This window comes from Erithacus rubecula (assembly GCF_903797595.1).
Source record: "Erithacus rubecula genome assembly, chromosome: 2".
Classification (NCBI taxonomy): domain Eukaryota; kingdom Metazoa; phylum Chordata; class Aves; order Passeriformes; family Muscicapidae; genus Erithacus; species Erithacus rubecula.
The window spans coordinates 8606474-8629135 of record NC_136685.1 but is presented as its reverse complement, the minus strand read 5'-3'; the positions used below and the strand labels follow the sequence as shown (position 1 = coordinate 8629135).

Below are 22662 nucleotides of genomic sequence, written 5' to 3'. Positions count from 1 at the left end.
CCTGATATAAGGGATGTAACATAATTAAAGTATGTTTGCAAACACTTACCTTTCACACTGTAGGCAAGCAGCTCAAATTCACAATCAGCATTTGTGTTATAGGTAGCTTTTACACTGGTCACTCTCTCCGTGGTGCTGTTAGTCACGGTGTACGCGGCTGTCCAGTTGTAAAAGTTGCTGTACACACCAGCAGAGACCTCTAACTTGCCCAGCAAAGGCACACGGAAAGGATAGGATTTGGGCACAGTAAATGCTGGGATTCTGTACTCCTGAGATGGCACACTTATTGCCATGGACTCCACTAACAGGGGAGGTGTTTTAATGGTCTTTGGCACCCATATCTCATCGGACGATCTTCCCGCAAACGGCAGAGGAATATCAATCACAAAACTGTTCTTATTGAAGTTGTATCTGACCCGGCCTTCACTGGAAAATCAAGATAACTCTGTTAGAAACTAAGTTCATAAAGCAGGAGTTTTCATTATTTTCTCCTCTGCCCACGATACTGAGCTTACTCACATGCTTATATCAATGTCCTGACTTAGGTTTAAGAGAGAAATGTAATGATCAAACATTAATATCAACATTTTCAAGCACTCATTCATCAGAATTTATCAAAAATACTTTTGGTATCAGGGAATTGTTTCAATGCCTTTTCCTCTCATTTCACAAACAAACAGACTTGTAGATAAAGCTAAAGAAAATCCCCCGAAATCACCAGCACACTTGTGGCGTCAGAAAAAGACAATTATGGTTTTTTAAAAAAGTGATATATTCTTATAGAAATGCATGAAATCATACTAGTGCTAGACATGGTAAGGATCTAAAATTAAGAATTTATCTATCTTTCTCTTTGTAAGCATTTCAAAAGTTTCATCCAAATATTCAGCATTTTTTTATTCTGAATAGAAGGAAATAAAAATCTAAGCATGTGATCGGGAATTAGGACTGGAAAATGGATCATTAGCCAAAAAAGCATAATTAGGAAAAGGCAAAACAGAAGGAAACCTGGCCTTAATTTCTGAATGAACAATAAGCTGGCAAAGATAGTTTTCTTGTTTCCCTAACTGGTCTTTCAAATTGCAAAATCTTGAATTTTTTAGAGCTACACCCTAAGATGAAAATTAAGCAAACACTTCTGAAATTTGTTCCTTTACATCAAAGGATTTAAAAAGCTACATAAAGGAGCAGTAAAAAAACCCTATTATTATTATGAGCACAGTTGATAACAACCTAGGAGAACAAAAAGTTTCTTCCTTGCTTATTCTTAGCTCAGGAGCAGCAATATGGCAGCAATAGAGATGTGTGCCATTAACACACAATATCATATTAGCACAACAGAAGATAATACATGGGAAAACAGATCTAAGAGACACAAAATTCAAGATTCTTCTCCATTTGTTTTGGAATCCAATCTTACACTAGCCTCTGTTGTCCTTTACATTCATTTGAGCATTTCATTTCTATGAAAAGGGTAATGACATCAATACAAGTCTTGTGAAACTCTATTAGGTAGAAGAGATGGGACCAAACTAGTGCAAGCATCTAGTCCACATGTGTACAACTTCCCTCTGAGCATGTCAGGCATGGGAGGAAGTCAGGTGCTCTACTGGTGGAGGTTAATCAGTAGGTGTAGGGGAATAGGAAAAACAGCATTGCACAGGAAAATGTAGAGCTATGAGGATTATGGCCAAAGAGTCCACAGGGATATAGGCTACAAATCTATGAAAGACATGGCTTCAGTAGTTCTGTGGCTTAAAGACAGTTGAAGTGTTTTTTTACTCAGTATGTATTATAACCTAACACAATACTTTGGGATCTATTCACATACACATGAAGTCAAATCTGTATTAAACACGTGACTCAATTCCTCCATATAATATAATTTTTCTGACCTTAGAGTTCTTTGTTAGAATTCCTATTTTATGCTAATGCTTACAGCAATTCCATGCTGCTTTATAAAACCAAAATAAAATAAACACTAAAATGTGAACAAATATCTATTTTCAGTTTCCTGTTTCACTATATCCCAATTTCATTCCCTACCTTTTCAGGAAAAGTTCCTCAGGAATGGTGATAACAGGCAGGTTAAGTTTCTGAATGTTCAGTTCCTGAAGTGCACTTAGTTTGTCCTGCAGAGCCTGGGAATAAGGGACATCTTTTGATGTCTTTTGCAGCCAGGTATTGGTTGCCTGCAATGAGGAGAAAAGTTTTTCAAAGTAAATAAAAAGTTTTAGCATTTCCCAGTGAAGTTATCTGAAAGTTATTTGAACTACTCAAATACTGGGATCTAAGTATCTGCTAAAGTGACTCATTCTATCAAAGCTGGAAATACACAGCTTATTCAATCTGATGAATGATTTTACAAGTATTTTGGCTTTCACAGGGGAGGCAAGAATTCCTCAGGGCTATGTACTGTAATATCTACTGCAGCTTGAAAACCATACCACGATGAATTGTGACACGATGTGTCGCAGTGTCATATCTGTATGAGCCACTTTCTGATCCAGAAGTTCATTGGCACGCTTCTCCAGGGTTTTTGGGTAGTCTGAAAAGTCAACTGGGAAGGCAGAAGACAGTTTTTTCACAGCAGCATTGACACCTGAATTCCATTCGATCTCAACTTTCTCATCATCTAAAAATCATGAATTTAAAAGAACAGGGTAAAATTAGTAATATTCTTGTTTTGAGAGATACTATAAGCTAATGTAAAAAGATGCTTAAATTTACACGTTGTGTATGTGGATCATGTTTTTGCCCCTACCATATCTGAAAAGAACTCTTTTTGAAATTGAGTTTCCATGAACTGTTGCAGCTGAGCTGATCTGAAGATATGCCGTGTTTGGTGAATAATTAACCAATGCTTCACTTCTAAGTTCAGTTTCCAGGCGAGGAAAAGAAATGGTGCCTCTTAACATTGCCTCTTCCACTCCAGCATATCTGTGAAAGGAAAAAATAAATAAAAATGAATAAAAATATTTAATTGTATTTTTTCAGGAGCAATTTCAGCATTTAAATCTATATCAACGGCATAATAAATGTTATAAAAAAATTAGATTGGATCAAGCTTGTAAACACTGTTTTCGTTCAATGAATATTTTCAGCTTCTTCTAGTTGCTTTGGAAAATCTGTAGCAGACTATTGTAAAGCTACTGTGCAGATACACACAGTAATGATTCTGTGTTAATTTCATAAGAGTTATAAGGAAGTTACCTGTCCTGGTAAAATTGTTGCTGAACCAAATTCTAAATGCCTTACTCAAGCTGAATTTTCTACTCAGGATACAGACTGTGGCCATGAATCACATAAAAACAAAACACTTGGCAAAATATATTATGCCAGTGGGCTTCATTTTCCTTCACTCACATTTATTTTATATCTCTGTAACTTTGTTGACTCGAGCAAACTTCTAATGTTATGTTAGTGCAAATGAAAGGGAATTGAGGTCCCTGACATCTGTCCAAAGCCCCCACTGATATCAGAGGCAATTCTACATGAACAGCAAAGACAAAGACTCCCTGGGGCACCATCAAGATCACAGAATTCCATGGAAGATTGAGGTTTATTAAAGAATGTGATCAGCCCATTTCACTATGGGCTTGTGAGGCAGACAATTTTGGAAACCCTGGCAGGCTGAACATTTTTGTTAGCTCCCCTGTAGATGTGCCCGGAAATATTCTCATCGAGAAGCGTGGGAATTTTTACAGGAAGCTCTCAGTTATTTTTGGTTTTGTTTCTTACTGAGTGCCATTAGATTTCTTCATGGGGAGATGTAATAACTTTTTTTTAGAGCCAAGCATATCCAGTAAAAGATAATACCCCTCTGAACAAACCTTGCCTTGTTTATAGCCTTGGATTATCACACCTGCAATAACAGTAGTACAATGCATTCTTGTAGTCATGTGTGTGCAAACATTGAAGAGCTACCTCAAGGAACTTGTAATACAAATTATATATATATCTGTGCACCTGATAGGAAAGATCAATCAATGTGTTATATGAATGTATTTCATGTATTACAAATAAAATAAAGTTTTTTTAAATGGGGTCTCAATGGCAACTTTATCTGTCTCTGTATTTAAGAAATTTCTCCAAAATGAGATAGAATTTTTCCACAATTTTGCATCCAATAAAAACTTTTCAAAGGTAGCTGTCAAATTCTAAATGCTTTCATGAGTTACCTTAACTGGCCAGAAAGAGTAACTTCTGTAATCTTCTTGTTGTTGATGTCTAAGACAAAGGTGTATGCTTTCTTCCCAGAAATGGATTCATCAGTAATTCTGAAGTTTGTACCAAAGTCAACATCAACATCTGGTATTTGTACATCACTGGTCAAAATCTTTTTGCCTCTGTTGTACCTGAAGGTCAGTGTGGCCTCATGATGGTTTATACCTAGAAAATATAATGTGCTTTGGTTATTCACAACTATGGAATCTGTTTGGACTTTTCTTGAAAGGAGAACAAAAAAGCATCAGCTGAAAATTATATCCCACTAAAGATCTAACACAACTTTTGATGAGTCTGATTGGCAACTGGGTCATCTGTTTTCTTCTCATCTTCTATACACAAGAAGGGCTGACCCACAAACCCATCAATACTTTTGTTATTTAAATGATCCCATAGATGTTTTGTGGGCTTTCATTCCATGTTTTATAAGAAATACATTTTTCTCTTGCTTATACAGACCCTCTGAACATCTCCTCTTCCTTGCTTCCATTCACCAATATCACATTTTTATAAAAATCTTGCAAAATACAAAATCAGCCTCTCATAAGGAAAATCTTGCAATGAGTTTGCACACTTGAAAGGAAATGTGGTTAAATAGTTGGCCTGTTTGAATGTGAAAATGATATTCTATCTTACACTCTTAAGAATACTATTAAGATTCATTAATAAAAATGTCTTTTCTGGTAAATGTCAGTTCAAAACAGAACAAAATCACACTGTTGTTGGTTTTTTTTTTTTTTATTTTTGCTCTTACCTTCTGCCTGGATAGCAAACTTTAAGGTGTCTATCTGGTCATTTCCCTCTCTCTGCAGTTCGTAGTTTGCACTTGCAGAATATTCCTTTACTTGGCCTGTGGACACTAATTCAACCTCAAATCTACAGAAGGAGTAAACAAATGCCTTGTGAACAACCTTTTCGTCCATGAACACAAACATGAGAAATCACACAGTTCTCAACAGCTCTCCTTCTGAACAGCTGCTACCAGTAAATTTTGAAAGATTTTTAAAGGTAAGCTTGATGTGAGAGACTACTGGAGTCTAAGAGGGAAGGTAGTCAGCACAAAATAAAACAAGTTTAAGTTGAAATTACCTGGATTCTCCAGTCAATGGCAAATATGGAACTGCCTCTGTATCAGTGGAATTAGGATACAATACTTTGGTGCAGAAATTTAGACCAGGAATGAAACGCTTGCAAGAAGTTGAGGTTGTTTGTTTCTCTGTCACAGTCGGAATTTCTTCAGTTTTGGCTGGAGACACCAAATGCAGAGTATTGCTGGAAAAGAAAAGTCAGTCATCTATTTCCAGGACAAGTGCTCAGACATCCTATTAGTACAGTTACTTATGAATAAAACCCGATTATTAATGTAGGGGCTAACTGAAATAACATCTGACTTTAAATGATGCAAGTGTTAATATTGATAATTATAATTTAATGTATTGAGCCATTTGCTCTCTCTAAAATTAATGTAAGTAGCTAATTTAAATTCAATTTAAAATACATATTGCTATTATAATAATTTGATGTGAAAGAAAAGAAAATAATGGAAATTTTAAGAGTCTTGTATAAAATTTTAAAAATAGTGACAAATAATCTGTAAGCCATGACTCCAAGTCATCACTTATCTGGCATATTTATTTGTCTTACAAAAGAAATTATCTCAGTTTTACAATGTCTGTGATTTTTCTGAACTAAAAATTTCTCCATGCCTGCCCTAGCCTTTCAAATCCACCACAATAAAAATCAAGAAGACAAGGAGGAACATACCCTTGAAAGTTCTCATTCAGTTCTTATTACCTGATACTGAGGAGTTTTACTGGAGCCTTTGGAGCAGGAATGCTGAATTTCAATTGTCCAGCCTTTACACTAACATGTGCTTCAATTCCAGATTCATGGAATATATTAGAATTCATCTCCACACCACTTCCAGAAAATTCAGGCAGGTTTATTCCCAGGTGTGTCACAAACTCAACTGCTACTGAAGGTTTAGCAATGAGATCTGCTTGCATCTATTTAATAAAAACAAAATTGGTTTTTATTTGCCCAATACACTTCTTGCTGGTTATACAAAAAACCCCATACCACTCCTGATAATACAGAGGTAAGTTTTATAGAATTGATTCTGCTATTCAAAAAGCCTAATTCCCCAATCACATAATCAAATGGCCCATATAATTGGTAACTGCAATATAAAAAAACCAGCAAGATGATAACCCCAAGGATCCCTACCTCTTTTAATGTAAAAATACTGACACTTCAGAAAGATCTTATACATGGAACTACTTGCATGTATTTCTACATCTGAAGACAAGAGCCAGTTTTCCATTGTAAGAAAAAAAATAGCAGTTTACAAAGACAATGATCAAACTGTTTGACAAAAAAAAGTAATAGATCCAAGATTTTAATTTCTCTTAACACAAACCAGCTTATTTTCAAGCTTTTGCTTTGGCCATTAAGAAAGAAGGGACAGGATGCAAAATCCTGGAAAAGATTCCAAAGCAAACTAAAGGGAAACAAGTACTAAACTTGGGGATCTTGTTTTTTATTTAGGTCTTGGATATGATAGAAAATAAAAAGTTTAGATGAACTGAAACTGCTAAGAAATTCTTATGAAGTACTGACTAGGTTAGAGCAAGGTACTCATTAGAATTGTAAAAAGGAGTTGATTTTTTAAATTTAAAGTGGGTAACTAATTTTATGTCATATGCTGTTTCCTTGCTACAATTTTAAGATGATTCCTCTCAGGTGAAAAAAATATTTCTGGTGTTACAGTTTTATCCATAAATGAAAATATAGATTATTAGCAGGAGAAAAAATATAGACAACTATTTTGACTTACACTTTTTTGATGAAGTTTTGCAGCTACTGTTGCCCCAGGTGTTGCTATTCCAGACAAGGCAAACTTCAGTTGCAAACCTGCTCCAGTTGGAAGCTCGAACTCATTGTCCATGAATATGTAGTGAACAAATAGATCCCTGTCAATACCTTTTGAGATGGTTTGTGCAATCTGTGAATCAAACAAGGAAATGAACACTAAAAAATCCACACTTTGGAATATGCACATTTTGAACTTTTTAAACTGATCAGAGAATGATTGGAACTCTATAATCCAAAAATTAATTTCATATGGAGTGGAGAATCTAATTTCCACAGATTCATTGCTTCAAACATATATGAAAGACTGCCAGCAAAATCTGAACTTTAAATGAATACCAGCCTTGATACATACAGGTTATCTACCCTAACACTCACATACACACATACAAACATAACACACACATACAAAGCTGAACTGGTTCAATGAAAGAAGGTGATTACCAAATACTCCTAACTTGTACTACTACATCTTTTCAACATGACAAGGATGACATTTTTAATATCATCCCATATCACCATATAATTTAAAATTTGCTCATGTAACTGAATAGCTAGTACTAAAGTTTTGGGAGTTGTTCCAATAGGTATCTTGATGATATAATATGATCTGAACTTTCCCTTTTTCCTTCTCCTCACCAATAATGTGGGAGGACTTCATTTGGTTATTGAGGAGTCTTCACAGATTTCTCAGAGTCCTTCAACATAGGTCTGGATATTTTATTTCAAATAATTTCATTTTCATGCTGGTATCAATATTTTTATATAATAGTTAAATACAATCTAAATCTTAAAAAAATTCTGGTTGAAAAACAAGTTGATAATGCACATTGCTGCATCAGAAACGTACCATTTCAGGAACAGTCTGAAGAGTTTTAACACTCTTTAAAATCAAGCTTCCCAGCAGTTTAAAATCATTGAGTTTCATGTACCCAAGTTCTTCTCCCAGGATCCTTAGATATGCTCTTCCTTCTGGAGCTTCTTTGCTGCCCAATTCTTTTATCAGTTTTTCAAGATTAAGTATTATTCCTTTTGTGATATCCTGAAAATTCAGTCAGAAAGCAATAAAACAGTATATAGTGTTTATGGTCATAGATATATACATATATATATACATATATATATATACACACACACACACATATAAGTATGTAAAGTCATATATCTAGAACAGGTACTTAGTGAATGCCAGCTATTCTGCACATGCACTTACAGATTTCTCCCCAGACAAAGATCCCTTCAAATGCAGTTAAATAGCATTAAGGATTTCTGTTTGTCTCACCAGAGAGGAGAAGGAATGTGTAGAGTAAAGCAGTAAGTGCTGTAATGATTATGTAAAAATAGGAATGCTGTGCTGCACAGAGAATGTTTTCAAGCTGTACCTGCTCCTGCTTGTCATCCTGTGAGTAACCAAAATAGTCAAAAAGTGCCTTGGAAACCTGCTCTGGCACTTTTCCATCAATCCAATACAATGCCTTGGTTGCAGTGTCTGGGAAAAATCCCTTCTCTCCAAACAATGCTTCCAGTGTTGGTTCAAATCCCTTTCCATCCAAGCCAAGCTAAAATGAACAGAAAGGACAACATATAACTGAGACAGTTGCCCCCTTTTCTTTGGAACTTTACAACAAACAGACTTTCTGGGGAGAAAAAAATGCATTTAAAGTGCATCTAGAAGCCCACGACTCTTAAGGGAAGGTATGGAACCCTATGCCTTATACTTCATTTTATCTCTGTGTTGAGGTTCAATAAAAAACCTGGATCTCACTTAAAATCTACCATAAGTACTTCAGAGTGCCAGTAATGATTCATTAGCACAAAGTCAACTTGTTACAGATGGGTTCATTTTACCCTGAGCCCTTTAATAACTTCAACAGGGTCGTCCATCTAGTCAGTGGCAAGTGACATCACATAATGGATGGCTTGCTCTAAAGCCCATTGAGACCAAATCAAAGTCCCCTTGTAGTCACAGTGATCTTTAGATTTCTCCCAAGGCTTGTAAAAAAATACATTATTCACAGAGAGTTGTTATAAGAAAACAGAACTGAGAAAGAAGGCAGCTGAATATTAGCAAATGTTTTTCAAAATTGTTGTACCTCAAAGACATCGCTTGGGTCAAATCCATAGGCATGCAGGGTGGTTTTCAGCATGGTTTCTTTAGGAATATAGCTGCTTGGATCAAATATCACATTTCCTTCTACTTTGGCAGAGATGGGGTCAATTCCAGGTACAGAAACTCTTTCTGAAATCTGGTAGTTTTGTGAGAATTTTCTGAAATCTTTGGCTGTTGGGAGCTGATTTCCTTTCAGAGCTTCTTCAACTCGGCTTTTTAGACTAGGGAAGAAGATTGAAATTAAAATATGATTAGTATATATTCCAAACACTCATTTAATCTTAGTTAAGGGAATTTTTATGCCACTTGCAGACATTCATACAGCTGTGCTGATTGCTAATGGATAGCTCTCTGCACATATTTAACAGTAAACATAAGATTTATGGAAAGACTATAATCTGGCACTGTTCTGACACACAGCTGAACACTCAGCTGATGTGCTTGTTCAAATGAATAGAAAAACCAATCAAAAACTTCACTGCTAGATAACTACTACTGCAACTATGGTCAAAACTTTTTTCTTCCAATGAGATCAATATATATATAAATTTCACTTACTCTTCGATGCCCAGTTCTTTAGAGTCCAGGATGTTGGCAATGTGTGAGGCAACAAAGCTTTTCACTTGCTCACTCTTCTCCTTTGTGAGGACTCTCAAAATCTTGGTGAGATCACTTGGGGAAGGATTTTTCATCACTAGGAGATAGGATGCCAAACGTTTGTCTGTGGGTGCATCCAATTCTTGGAATGTTTTGAGAAGTGCTGAACGATCCTATGCAAATAGAGAAAGGTTTGTATTGATGAACTGGCTCATGCATGATATTGCTAAACCCTTTTGGGAATATATAGGGTGAAATAATCACAGAATATTCTTAATTCGAAGGGATCCATAAGGATCATTGAGTCCAAGTTTTTAGTGACTGCATACTTAGTTTTGTACCTCATTTCTACAGCCTATCACAACAGTTTATTTGAAGTTATTTTGCTAAACTTTCTTTTGCTAGATAGCATCACAGAAATTATGGCTTTATTAAAACTGATCTTCATAGAATCAGAGGATCACAGAATTGTTTGTGTTGGAAGTGACCTTAAAGACCATCTAATTCCAATTCCTTTGCCATAGGCAAGGAAACTTTTCACTGGACCGGGCTGCTCAAAGCCCCATCCAAACTGGCCTTGGACACTTCCAGGGATGGGGCATCCACAGCTTCTCTGAGCAACTTGTGCTGAGGTCCTGAGTGGGACCTCACCACCCTCACAGTAAAAATTTCTCTCTAATGTCTAATCTAAACCCACTCTTTTTTTAATTTGAACCCATTTCCCCTTGTTCTGTCACTAAATGATCTTGTAAATAGTTTCTCTTATCCTTTATTGTTGTGTATTTTATATTTCCCCTCTTTTTTTCCCTTATCTTTTTAGGTTGGTTTGCTTTATTTTTTTTTTTCTAAATCCTTTTTTTTTTAATCATCTTATACATACAGGTTACATTTTTACTTGAGAAATATGATGATCAATGGGAATCATCTCTGCAGACAAATTGCAAAAATTTGGAAAAAAGATAATTCAATTTAGGAAAAGGTGATCAAAATCTACTTCTGCAGGAAAACTAAAAACATAGTTTAAAACTAAGTAATAATTAAAAAATTTAAATGAATCTAAGGATATGGGTTTTAGAGAAGGAAATTTTTAATATTGAAACTGTCTCACAATGATACCTATTCTGCAAGAGATGCTGTAACGTCACTGCATTGTAAACATACATCTACCCAGTATTGTTAACAATGACAACAAAATGCCAGTATAAAATAGGGACATGATTTTTTTTCTCATTTAAATACTTTTAAGTCTGGGGTAATTAATTGCACCTTTAAATAAGCAGAACTCAATTTAAGACACTAAAAGGAACAGATCAGAACTTCTCATTTAAACTGAGACTATCTATGAAAACAAACTGCATCTTAAAAGAGCAATACCCACTAAGCCAGGAGGTTTCCCAACGATGTGTATGAAAACTTACTAAAGGGGTTCTGGAGACAGCTAAAAGGGAGATAGAAGAATTGGAATAGTTTTGCATATGCAGTAACTCCTGTGAACAGTCAAGGTGAACTGAGAACATTTATCCTGGTTTGTGTAACCAATTTACCTCTTCAGTAATTGTCATTTTCCTGAATGCCTGGATGGCTGCTTTCTGAACTGAAAGTGATGCAGCTTCATTTCTGATACATGTCTTCAGATAAGATTTCACACTGGGTTTAGCTTTCTCCATCACTGCACCCATGTTTCCAATAGCCTGGCAGTGAAGAAAACCCAGAAAGATGATTAAAAATTCCTCTCCACCAAGACAAGTAGAGTAATATATGTGATAATATAATATAATATAATATAATATAATATAATATAATATAATATAATATAATATAATATAATATAATATAATATAATATAATATAATATAATATAATATAATATAATATAATATAATATAATACATGATTTGATATATTATATAGTATATATATTATATATATGATTATGGTATGATATGATATGGCACAAAAAAATAATAGCCTGCATAAGGAAAGAAGGAAATAAAAGTACCCGAAGTGTGAGGTATGTGAGTTCATCTTCCCCAGAACAATCAGTGCCCAGCAGTGATACCATGAAGTCTGCAACATCTGTTATTTCCTCTGTCACAATCTTCTTCTCATTGTAGAACCTAAAGAAATAGATAAACATATCAGAAGCAGAAGAGGAAATTGGGAATGTCTATATTTTATTCCTAAGAGCAAATACATGAAAATAAAAATATCCTGTAAAAGTGAACACTCTTATGTTTACTCTAAGCACTGTAATTCTGTACAATTGCACACTATCCTTACTTACTTAGTAACAGAATGACTCAAGCCATAAAACGAAGCTCTGCTTGGCTGATACTGGGCCATGTTGAGAATCTCCCGTATTCTCTGTGGAGTTGGAGAAGGCAACAGCCCCAGGGTGTATGTGACCAGGTCTGCCACCAGTGGATTCACATTTCCAGTTCTCAGGATTTGGAGGATTGCACTGTAGCACTCTGGAGTCCCACACTGGGCCAGGGCCTGGATGGTGATGGAACTGAAAGAAGAGATGACTTATTTTAGTTAACTCCCTTCTTGCAGTTATCATTGCATGTTAGCTGTTTGAAACAAATATATGGCAGATTTATTAAGGTGTTTTAATATAAATGATGTAAGCTTTTGAAGCTGAAAGCAACTTAGGCAGTTTCCTTCACTTTTTCATAACATTAAGTATTCTCATCTAATGCATTGACTCAGACTGAGGCTCTAGTTCCTTTCAGATGGAGAACATAAACTAGATGTAAACTTGGTCAAGGCCAGTTTGGACAAAAGAGTAAAGGTGTGGAGTGGAGAGCAAGGTCAGACTGAACAACAGCACTCTTCCATGTCTGCCAAAGTCTCACACCCAAAACTGTGCTCTCTGCTGTAAGTCACACTTGGGAGTTTGGAATTTCAGCATTTGTCCTTGAGCAAAGCTGCATGAAAGATATTTGGCTATAAAAACACATCCAAAGGATTGTGTCAGGTACACACATCTTGACAGTCCCTTCCCTGTTTCCTTCTCATAACACTTATCTTTCTGAAAACCACTCATTAGATCTACTACACCTCTAATTTAAAACCATTTGCAGCAAATCATCAGCTACAGCATGGTTCTGCCATGGCATTGGTGTGTGTGATGTTCTTGCACTGTGAACTGCTGAGATGTACCTTGAGGTTTCCATCATCTTGGGAATAAGAGAGCCAAGAGTGCTGTTATGTAAACTTCTCAGCCCAGAAACAAATCTGTAAAAGACCCTTGCTCTCTGCTGGTTCTCCTGGGAGGCTGCCAGTCTCTGCATTTCTTGCAGGGTTTTCAGAACACCATCGCCCTGCCTCAGCAGTTTGGCATCTGTACTTTCCAGTGCAAGTCCCTTCTCTTCCAGTGCATCTAGAAATTGGAAAAAAAATGCATTTTTTAATGTCTTTTTGTAATTTTGAATTCTTTGTCTTTTTTGGAGTTATGTAAATTTTTATCTTCTGTCATACATTCAGTATAAATACAAAGTCTGTACATAATTTCATATGATAATTATTGAAGTTTAACAGCTGAACAGTTTACAGAAATAATGGTGTGGAGTTTAATTTAATTGTCCCAAAAATTGAATATTTGCATACATTCTTTTATATTTTCATGAAGATTATTCCTTAACACCTCTCATATTAACATAATTTGCTTTTTCAACTTTTAATAAATACATGTTATAAGAAATGTTTTATGACAGGGATCAACAACATTATTATTTCAGAATAATAATGTATTGTTTACATTTGGTACCACAGCTAAAAGATGCATGAGAAATTATGGGCAGCTGAAAAGGGTTCATTAAACTAATTTCCAATAAGATTAAAATTACTTTTCAAGCAAATTATGTATTTTCAATTATAAAGAATACTTTCAAAAATTAAAATGAAAACACAAATATTATTTACAATTAGTGGTGTTTATAAACTTCGCAGGCTTTCCTATTTTAAACTCAAACTTTTCCTTACTAAGTTGATAAAATTTTGTTTAAAATTATGAATTTATTTGGTCCCCTCATCTTTAATTAATTCACTATAAAAAAACCACTATAAAATTGTGCCTACATTTATATTTTGTCTCTTTATTTATAATATTGAAAAATGAAGCTATACCTCCATCAAAATTTTTGTTAGTGATCTTTGGGGTATCTTCAAGCTTCAGAGTCTGGTTGACCTCTGTCATGATGCCATAGCGATTTCTAAAAGAAAAAAGAAAGAAAAATTCAGTGTTTTAGTTATGTCCAAGTGTCTTTACAAGGTCTTGACAGGCCTCCTGCCTTCTTAAAAACAAAATGTCTATTTAGAGATGAAGTCAGGGCAGAATATGATACATCGCCATTGAAAAAGGATATTTACAAATCAAGAATGATGAAAAATAGTGAGCAACCTACTTGTATGAGGAAGGCAGAAACAGGTGTTTTTCACTGCAGACAGCATCTCTTATGTGCCTTTTCTTTGCATCAATATTGTAATGACAGAACTGAGTGCTCTTCAAAAGGCTGGATAATGGGGTGTTCTGTAAAAGAAATAGTTTGGCAGTCAGCTTCCTGAGTAGAATAGGAAACAACCATAATTTTAAAGGCTGACACAGTTTTACTGTAAGATTAACAGTTACATATTGGAAATGAAGGTGCATAACTGGAATCATTCTTACACAAAGACAAAATTGTGCCAGTAACAATCTTTGGACTTAAGTCTCTTCTCAGGCAAAAATCCCACTGAAATGTTCCCTCAGGCCCTATTGAAGTGTTTGGGTTAGTAGTTACTTCATGATTGATCCCCTGCTGCCTACAACAAAGGCTCCTTCATAAAACCAATTTGTAATTTTTGAAATAGTTCAGTCTCCTTGTAACAACCATGATGTCCTCTTTAATTTCAGTCTCATGACGCAAATTTTAAAGACTTCTACAAAAAGCTGTAGAAGTGGCAGAAATTATAAAATGTTTTCAATATTATATGAAACCTTTTTTTTTTTTTTTTTAGTTAAAGCACCCAAAAGCATAGGTGCCATCATATCAGAAAGAAATCTGACAATATTAATGCAAGCAACTGCATCTGATCATTGTGGATTAACAGGTAGCCTGAATATTTTGTCAAACCACTTATTTAGGACATCTAGAGACCTCTCCTCCTGGACCTCACATACACTTTAGAGTTTTGGAGGACTACATGTTTTTTAGATAAAATTGGAATTTTGAAAATTTTGATCCACAAAACTAAAAATTTGGCTATGGTCTGATAGGTTATTTGAATAATCAATAGTACTAACTCCTTATATGAAAATCTCTCCTTTAAAATAGAGAAGAAGGTGATTACATTCTTGCTCTGCATCTGTTTTTCTCTTTTGACAGCCAACAATAATGCAGTCTGATCTAATGGAAGGGTGCAGAAAAAAAATGTTTTAAAAAAAAAAAACGTAGTCATGGAAGTGGCTGTTTATAATTTCAGGTGCTGGTGTGAAAAATGTTACATTATATAATTTTTAATGGCATACTTACTAGTCCTTTTACAATGGCAATAGGGCTGACATGATCTCTGATGGGACTGAAGTTGTCACAGCCTTTCAGGTACCTGGTAATTGAAATATCTTCTGCAGCATTCCCTTTTCTGGATTTGAATTCAACTTCACTGTCACACTTTCCATACACAGTATCCTGGAAAGAAGAAAGAAGTCAGTGCCTTTGCTCATGTTATCAGATATTTTCTGATCTACTTGAAAGGCACTGATCTGAATGTCCAGGCCTTTTGAAAATGATGTTCATGCTCTGTCTAGGTGAGCTTTTTTCCATTGGTTAACACAGTAAAATGAATGCTTACAAAAGACCTACCATTGGAATTGTTTTCATGTTTTCCGTCGTTTCTGTTGGCACAAGGAGAGCTGAGATGATACCTCTCTTGAGATTCAGTACATTCAGAGGCTCTTCCTTCTCTGGGTACAGCTTGACTTTTGTTCCATCCTGAATGCTGAATTTTAGCTCATTCCTGCCCCCCAGAAAAACAACATTAGTATGAAATCATATTAAAGCTACACAGAACATGTTATCAATATCCTGCTGGGCTAGGATAAAGCATCATGTTTATCTTGGTCTATCATTATTTACTATTCACTGCTTACTAACAGAAGGTATTACATGTGAAGCAGTAAAATTCTAACCAAGGACATTTTGATTTCGCCAGATTACATCATCTAAGGGCAAGCAAATACCAAGAGCAATGGATGAAAGTTGGAATTGCATAAATTCAAAGAGAAGATAAATAAATTTTTAGAAGGAAGTAATTATTAACTACTGCAATAGGCTACACAGCTATGGGAAAGATTCTCAACTTGTTGGAGTCTTTAAATAAAACCTTAATTTTTTTCTGCAAAACATATTTTAACACTGTCTTTAGTTGGTTTGAGATCTATAGATGTGAGACAAGATGACTAGAGGCACTGAATGAATCATGATGGTGCATGACTAAAATATGCACTGACAAGCACTAGAGACTAGCTGGGTGGAGGGAGTAGAAGAAACTAGTTCAAAAGCAGATAAGTAAGGAAAAGATTAGCTACACAGGCTGTTAGAGCTTGGAATTGCAAATCTGGACTTCAGTCTCAAATGTCTTTCTATTGCACAGTCTGCTAGCAAAGGAAAATTATCTTAAACTGGCTGAGTGCAGCCATTTGAGAATGTGCTTACAAGAAGGAACAATAACTACACTTGCAATAATATTTCAGGGCACTACCCAACAACTGATGTAGATGACAGAAATGAAGAGACCATTGCAGGTGAAAATGTTGTATGTAAAATTCCCTTCCCTACTGGGAATTGAGAACTATGTTTACCCTAAAGTGTATCAGGGAAAGTTTTGCTGTGGAATCAGCTTACACATCTACCATGTTATCATGAAATGTGTTCCATGCCTAGAAAAGCATAATCAGGGTGGACTGTTTATACTGCAGCCTGTTCCATGTTAAGGTCCCAAGTATTGATGCTAATTGATATTGCTTACTTGGACATGGCATTTGCAAAGTCCTCAGAGTTCTTGGACTTTTTCAGAACAGCCCTTCCCTCAGTGTCAACACCAAATGTCTCCCTCAGGGAGCAGTGCATTGTTCTCAGTGTGAAGCGGCATAGCTGGGGTACCTCCAGTTCAACCTGAAAACACAAATATTATGTTATTCTTTTTAGCATTATCACATTTTACAGGATCACCCTGCCACTGCTTTTAAAATTCCGTGGGTTTTGTGAAGTGTCAGGATCACCCTGCCACTAGCTGTTGGGAAAGACTCCAAAGTGCTCTAAATTGCTTAAGGTAACTCCACAGAGGAGATAAGAGGGCAAGTATTAGCTTAGCTAATGGCATGGCTCATACTAAATGAGCAACTGAGTTTCTGGGAATTTTGAATATTAGAACTGTATGAGTCATGACACTGCTCAATGTGTTTAGACTCTATCAGAACAGTATGTGCTACATAAAAAAATATTTTCCCCAGTTATTCCATTTCAGGAGAAAACCCCCTCAAAACCAACATCATGATGAGAAAGTTTTGGGCAAGATAAGGTGACATTGAGTAGTTAAATGACCTATGGGACCTTTTACTCCCACAGGCCTGGTATTGTCTTGAGTTACCATCTGCAGGCTCTCATGTGAGTTTCATGGCATCAATGAGGTATTTTAATTCAGCTTCTAGAATATTTGATGGACATTGATAGACTGAGCCTGGGAGCTAAGAAAAACTGAAGTACCAGTTCTTGCCCCTTTCCCATGTACAAGTACAACCAGACTGGGACTGAAATGCATGGGCACAGAGGTATGAAGGACTCCTGCCATCCTCAGTGCCCTCTGTCTGGAACAGGGAGGGCTCAGTCTTCATGGTTCTCCATATCTGCCCTTCAAATGGATGATCTTGTCTGGAAAATCACTGAAGGATGCTCCCCAGCTGCCAGCTCCCATATTGTTAAGTACACAGCCCCCACCTGGGTGTATTTACTCCTCTTTGCCTACCTTGCAATTGATCTTTGAACCACTTCGAGAATCTGTCGTTCCTGGGACCCCACTTGATGTCTCTGCTTCATATGAATAAACATACTTTCTGAGGGGTTTAAATCTGGTTGCATCCTCTGCAAATGGAGGAAAATGAGAGTGGTTTTATGACCTGGGTGGGATATACATATATAATACTTAAGTGTTGTGTAACTAAAATGAAAGCCAGAAAAAGGAAGCCTGAAGACCCAAGCTCCCACTATTTCTTTTCACAGAATATCTTTCAGACAGAAAAGTGATACCTTCATGTCATTTGGATACTTTCTGAAGCATAGGGCAAAACTTGTGGGGGCAACTAAAGTTTTGGGGTTCACTGCTCTGATGCATCTGACAGTGTGACCCCACCTGTCCTGCAAATCATGGGCAAAAAGCAACTGAGAAAAACAGGAGGAAACCTGATGTGTGAAACTGGTTTTAAAATTATTTTAATAATCTTGATTATTAAAAATTATTGTAGCTTTAAACAGCCATATGGCTTTTAAATTGAGCCAATCAAATTGTAATTTTCAAATTGGCAATAAGAAGATTCCTTTCAGCTCAGCTGTTTCCACCATAATGCAAATACAAGGAGCTGCATTACCAGTCACATGACTGAAAGCAAAAAGAACATAGAAATAGACAGAGCACCAAAACTACCACTTCTCAATACAATTTCACCTGGGTTTATGGAGGATCTTTCTGCCCCAGACTCTCCAAAATATGATTTATTCTAATTCACTTATAAGACCAGAAAATTTTACTATGGCATATTATTTTTAATGGATATAAGCTTTAGTTACATGAAAAATATCAGAACAAGAGAAAATAACTAAATTATGACTAAGATTATCACAGGAGGGAGTATTTTCCAGAGTATTTCTCTTTCTATCAAAGGAAGCCCTAAAACCTAATAGGCTTCCTCAAAAGAATGAATTTCACCTGTATTTAACCTCTCCCTACTGCCCTCAGACCCAGTAACCTGTAATTTCAAACCCTGCAAGCAGGAATGAATGTAGTAATAGAAATATAAAGGAAAAAGTAGCCTTCATGTCAAATACAGGGATATAAGATATTCCTTTGGTGCCTGGAATGAGTAACATAAGCCAAACAATATCCTCAATCACAATTCACTCCCACTAGAACTGCAGGTGTTGTTTCAAACTAAAGATGATGATCAGGCACTTGAAGAGTCTGTGTTGGAGCAGTCTAGATCAATCTGAAGCAGAAATTAGTGTTTGGTTTAGTCTGAGCAACTCTGGAACTGATTCTGTTGTGATCCTGAATGAAAGGTAATTTCCTAAATTGCTCCCCTGTGGTCATTTGTGACCATACACAGTCCTGATCTACTTTTATAAAAAAAACCAAAGATAGGTAATCCCCATGTAAACCCAAATTCCCACCATCAAATTTACATGACTTTGTCTGCCTATGACTGCAGGAATGCAGGTTACACTTCTTTTATCAAATCTTTGTCATGTCAGAAGCCAATGGCAAAGTTAACATTGCTCTTTATGTCAAACCATTTCATACAGAGGGAGGAAAACAAATTAGTACTATAAATCTCTTATTTCCTCACTGCACTAATCACTTTTACAAGCTTTATATACATTAATAATGTTTTAGCTGGGATTATTTTCATGTAATTGCTAAACAGAATTATTGCAATAATAACTAACTGTCATAAAGTAATCAACATCTTAAAAAATTTTGTAAACTTAAATTATCTATTTAACCCTAAAATTAGCTGCTGCTAAAAGATTCATCACTAACCCTGTCACTTTTGGCTATCCTGGTCTATAACTGTACTCAGAAAAATTTACAACACTAGTATCTACATTGATAAAGTGAAAATTATTGCTCCATATCTTGCTTTTAAACAGAAATCAATGAAAAAGGAATAGAGAAATTATAATCTTAGAAATACAAATAACAAATAAATAATTGTATCCAAAAAATAAACAAGAAATTGGCAATGAAGTTCAACAGTCTGATGTGGTTTAGACATCTGAAATAAATCAAATTGCCTGGAGATGGTGCTAAAGCACTCAACAAAGGAAAAAAAAAATCCTGAAGAGTAAGAACAAATAAACTCATTGGGTACTTTGACCCTGTGGTGGAACATTATGTATCTAACCGAGCAGTCAGGGCCAGTCAGAGTTCATTAGGAAGATAGTGCATGAAGTCAGCATTTCCTGACTCTTGGCTTGTTTAAAGAAATTGCTGTCCTTGCTGACAGAGTTGATGATTTATTCTGCAGGTATTTAGTTAGATAGCTAAATGCAATTCTGTGGGCTTAGCAGCAGCTGTGAAGGGTAAATAAAATGTGAGATTCAGTCCACACTGAAGTGTAGTGTACATAACCTCCCTTAAAGCTTCACATTTGGTAACCAGGGATTTCTAGATTAAGGAATTTGCATCTAACAATTAAGAAATAAATTTTAAAAATTCAACCAAATAACAAACCTACAAAGCCAATGGAAAGTAGTTTCTTATTGGGAATTTTAAGATTGTTCATAAACTTAACCTCAGCATGTCCAGCCTTAGGAAATTTTTAAAATAACTTGAACCAATCCTAATGGATAATTGAATACATATAATAAATGGCAAGAAGGACTTAAGAATATTACCATCATTTTCATTTAAGTTATTTAGGAAGAAAGGATTAGGAAAACTCAGGCTTTGAAAGATGTATTCCGTTAAAATAGTGACATCAGATAACAAAAGGAAATGCAATAAATCACTTACTTGAGCATCCTGGATTTCCACTTTCAGGTGATTCTTCTTCTGTAAAAAACCCAAATAAACAACATTAAAAGTTGAAAAAGCTGGTTACAAAAAAGTTTGTAAAATGAGATGAATGTACCATATAACATATTTTACTTTCACATTTTAGTCTATTTGACCACACAAAAATACTGCAAAATTAATGAATGGCTATACTTTGGTTTTTGTATGTTTAGAAAAGGACAATTTTGAAGGTCAATGCTAAACTTTTCTGCCAGTAAATCTTTTCTGAATATTGAGAGTTCATTCCTTGGAGGAAAAGAATGCTGGTTGGAAGCCTGTTCAAGTTATGAAGAATCAGTTCTCCAATCAGTCTTAGTTATGTTCCATATAACTCTATTTAAATAAAATAAATTAAATTAAACATAATCTACTAAATTTTTTGCATTTATTGGATGCTAGGTCATTCTTTGGGATATCACACATGAAAGGCCAACACTTTTCACAATTTTCTGCACACTTTCCAAGTTTTCATTCTAGAAATTCTAAGTAGGCCACTCCATAGAAATAGAATGTAACATTAGTCACAGTAACAACAATAGTATCAGAAATACTACTATTGCTATTAAAATAAAATTAATAATATTATTAATAACAATTAGAAACAAGGTACATTGTATAGCAATCCATTTGTGGAATGTCAGTCAGGAACAGAATATCAGTTCAACAAAGATGAATCAATTATTAGATTAATTCAACAATGATGAATTAGATCTTCATATAAAACCAGACCTGTCAGACCCAATAACTAATTCTGGATTCACTTTTCTCCTTAAGCTCCCTGAATCCTTAGGTAACACTATAGAGCTGTATTCTGAAAAGCCACTTCTTGGGAAGAAAGGACAGTTCACAATCCATAGCATCATGTTGATCTCAGTTGTCTTTTCTCATCTTAGGAAAAAAAACCTCTACTGGCCTACTTCTTTTACTGATGACTGTATCCCTTCAATACAAAATTGAATTTAAATTGCCTGCCAAATATAATTTGCTTTACTGCTCTCTCACTTCACATTTGCTGCAAAATAGGTTAGCAACAGCTGGGCCAAGTCTGCAGGGTATCTCCAAGCTACAGTAGCTCCATGAGAGTTTAAAAAGACAATGCTACAGAAAAACAGTGAATGCCTTACAAGTTGCAAAATATATTAAATCTCTTCAAAAGCCACCAGCAACATTCATGACTTCTCTACACTGGGATGCTCCTATGACTGCCCATTCCTATGAAGGTAAGGAATTATATCTTTGCTACACTGACCCTTTCTAATTCTATATGCCATGGTCCTTTTAACTTTTTCCCAATACTGTTGTTTCAATGGGCTCATAACTAAAGCAGTAAGGAGCAGTGCCATAAGGGAGAGCACTTACGTGTGAGAACACCACTGCTGAGCAGCAGGGAGAGCAGCAAGAGCTGCACAGGGCCCATGGCGAGCCCCGGTTCCTCTTGCTGCTCTTTCCTTTCCTCTTTGTTCTTCCTTCCTCAAGCCTTCCCTGCTGCCTCAGAGGGAGAGTGAGCATTCTGACTTGGACCTCCATTTATATAGTCTGTAGCAAGCAGCTGAGTCAAACAGTTTAGAAAGCTCAGAGCAAATTGCCAAAGGTGCAAAGGTGAGAGTCCCAGATCCTCACTGCGCTCCACACCATGCCCTGCTTTGGTTACTGATAGTCACAGAAATATTTAGGTTGGAAAAAACCTCTAAGATCATCGAGCTAACCTCTAGTAAACTGGGGATTCTCCAGTTAGTCAGGATTGTTCATAAATGATTGACAATGGCTCAGTGAGCATTCCTTCTAGCTCTCCATCCTTTCTCCTTTGAGAATTGAAAACTATCATTTTGTGAACTCTATGATTATATGATGAATCCAAACACCCCCAAAATACAGGGCTACCCAAGTGCCTCTTCTTCCTTGCCTGCCACTTCTGAAGAGTTTAGAGCCCTCCACTATGTGGGTCCAGTAATTCCAGTCATCCCATCATGTTCCCATGATGGTCACTGTGTCACAGAATCCCTGCTGCACAACACTTCCAGCTCCTCCTGTCTGACATCCACACT

At 35.8% G+C, this 22662-nt stretch overlaps 1 protein-coding gene across 1 annotated transcript in view; it reads right to left on the bottom strand.

Moving 5' to 3' along the window:
* The window catches only part of APOB (apolipoprotein B), a 35151-nt gene extending 13021 nt beyond the window's left edge, over window positions 1-22130 (bottom strand). The window contains exons 1-25 of the mRNA XM_079297827.1: window positions 21977-22130; window positions 20576-20614; window positions 17813-17928; window positions 16817-16962; window positions 15652-15805; window positions 15322-15477; window positions 14215-14339; window positions 13937-14022; window positions 12971-13190; window positions 12090-12317; window positions 11805-11922; window positions 11350-11496; window positions 9767-9978; window positions 9192-9429; window positions 8481-8657; window positions 7949-8140; window positions 7064-7231; window positions 6022-6233; window positions 5317-5499; window positions 4982-5103; window positions 4182-4392; window positions 2765-2940; window positions 2448-2635; window positions 2047-2192; window positions 50-426 (exon numbers count right to left, since the gene is read on the bottom strand). Of these exons, the coding sequence (XP_079153953.1) occupies window positions 50-426; window positions 2047-2192; window positions 2448-2635; window positions 2765-2940; window positions 4182-4392; window positions 4982-5103; window positions 5317-5499; window positions 6022-6233; window positions 7064-7231; window positions 7949-8140; window positions 8481-8657; window positions 9192-9429; window positions 9767-9978; window positions 11350-11496; window positions 11805-11922; window positions 12090-12317; window positions 12971-13190; window positions 13937-14022; window positions 14215-14339; window positions 15322-15477; window positions 15652-15805; window positions 16817-16962; window positions 17813-17928; window positions 20576-20614; window positions 21977-22034 (4195 nt within the window). The 5' untranslated portion in view covers window positions 22035-22130. The remainder of the gene's footprint in view (window positions 1-49; window positions 427-2046; window positions 2193-2447; window positions 2636-2764; window positions 2941-4181; window positions 4393-4981; window positions 5104-5316; window positions 5500-6021; window positions 6234-7063; window positions 7232-7948; window positions 8141-8480; window positions 8658-9191; window positions 9430-9766; window positions 9979-11349; window positions 11497-11804; window positions 11923-12089; window positions 12318-12970; window positions 13191-13936; window positions 14023-14214; window positions 14340-15321; window positions 15478-15651; window positions 15806-16816; window positions 16963-17812; window positions 17929-20575; window positions 20615-21976) is intronic.
* Between the last annotated feature and the right edge of the window lie 532 nt (window positions 22131-22662).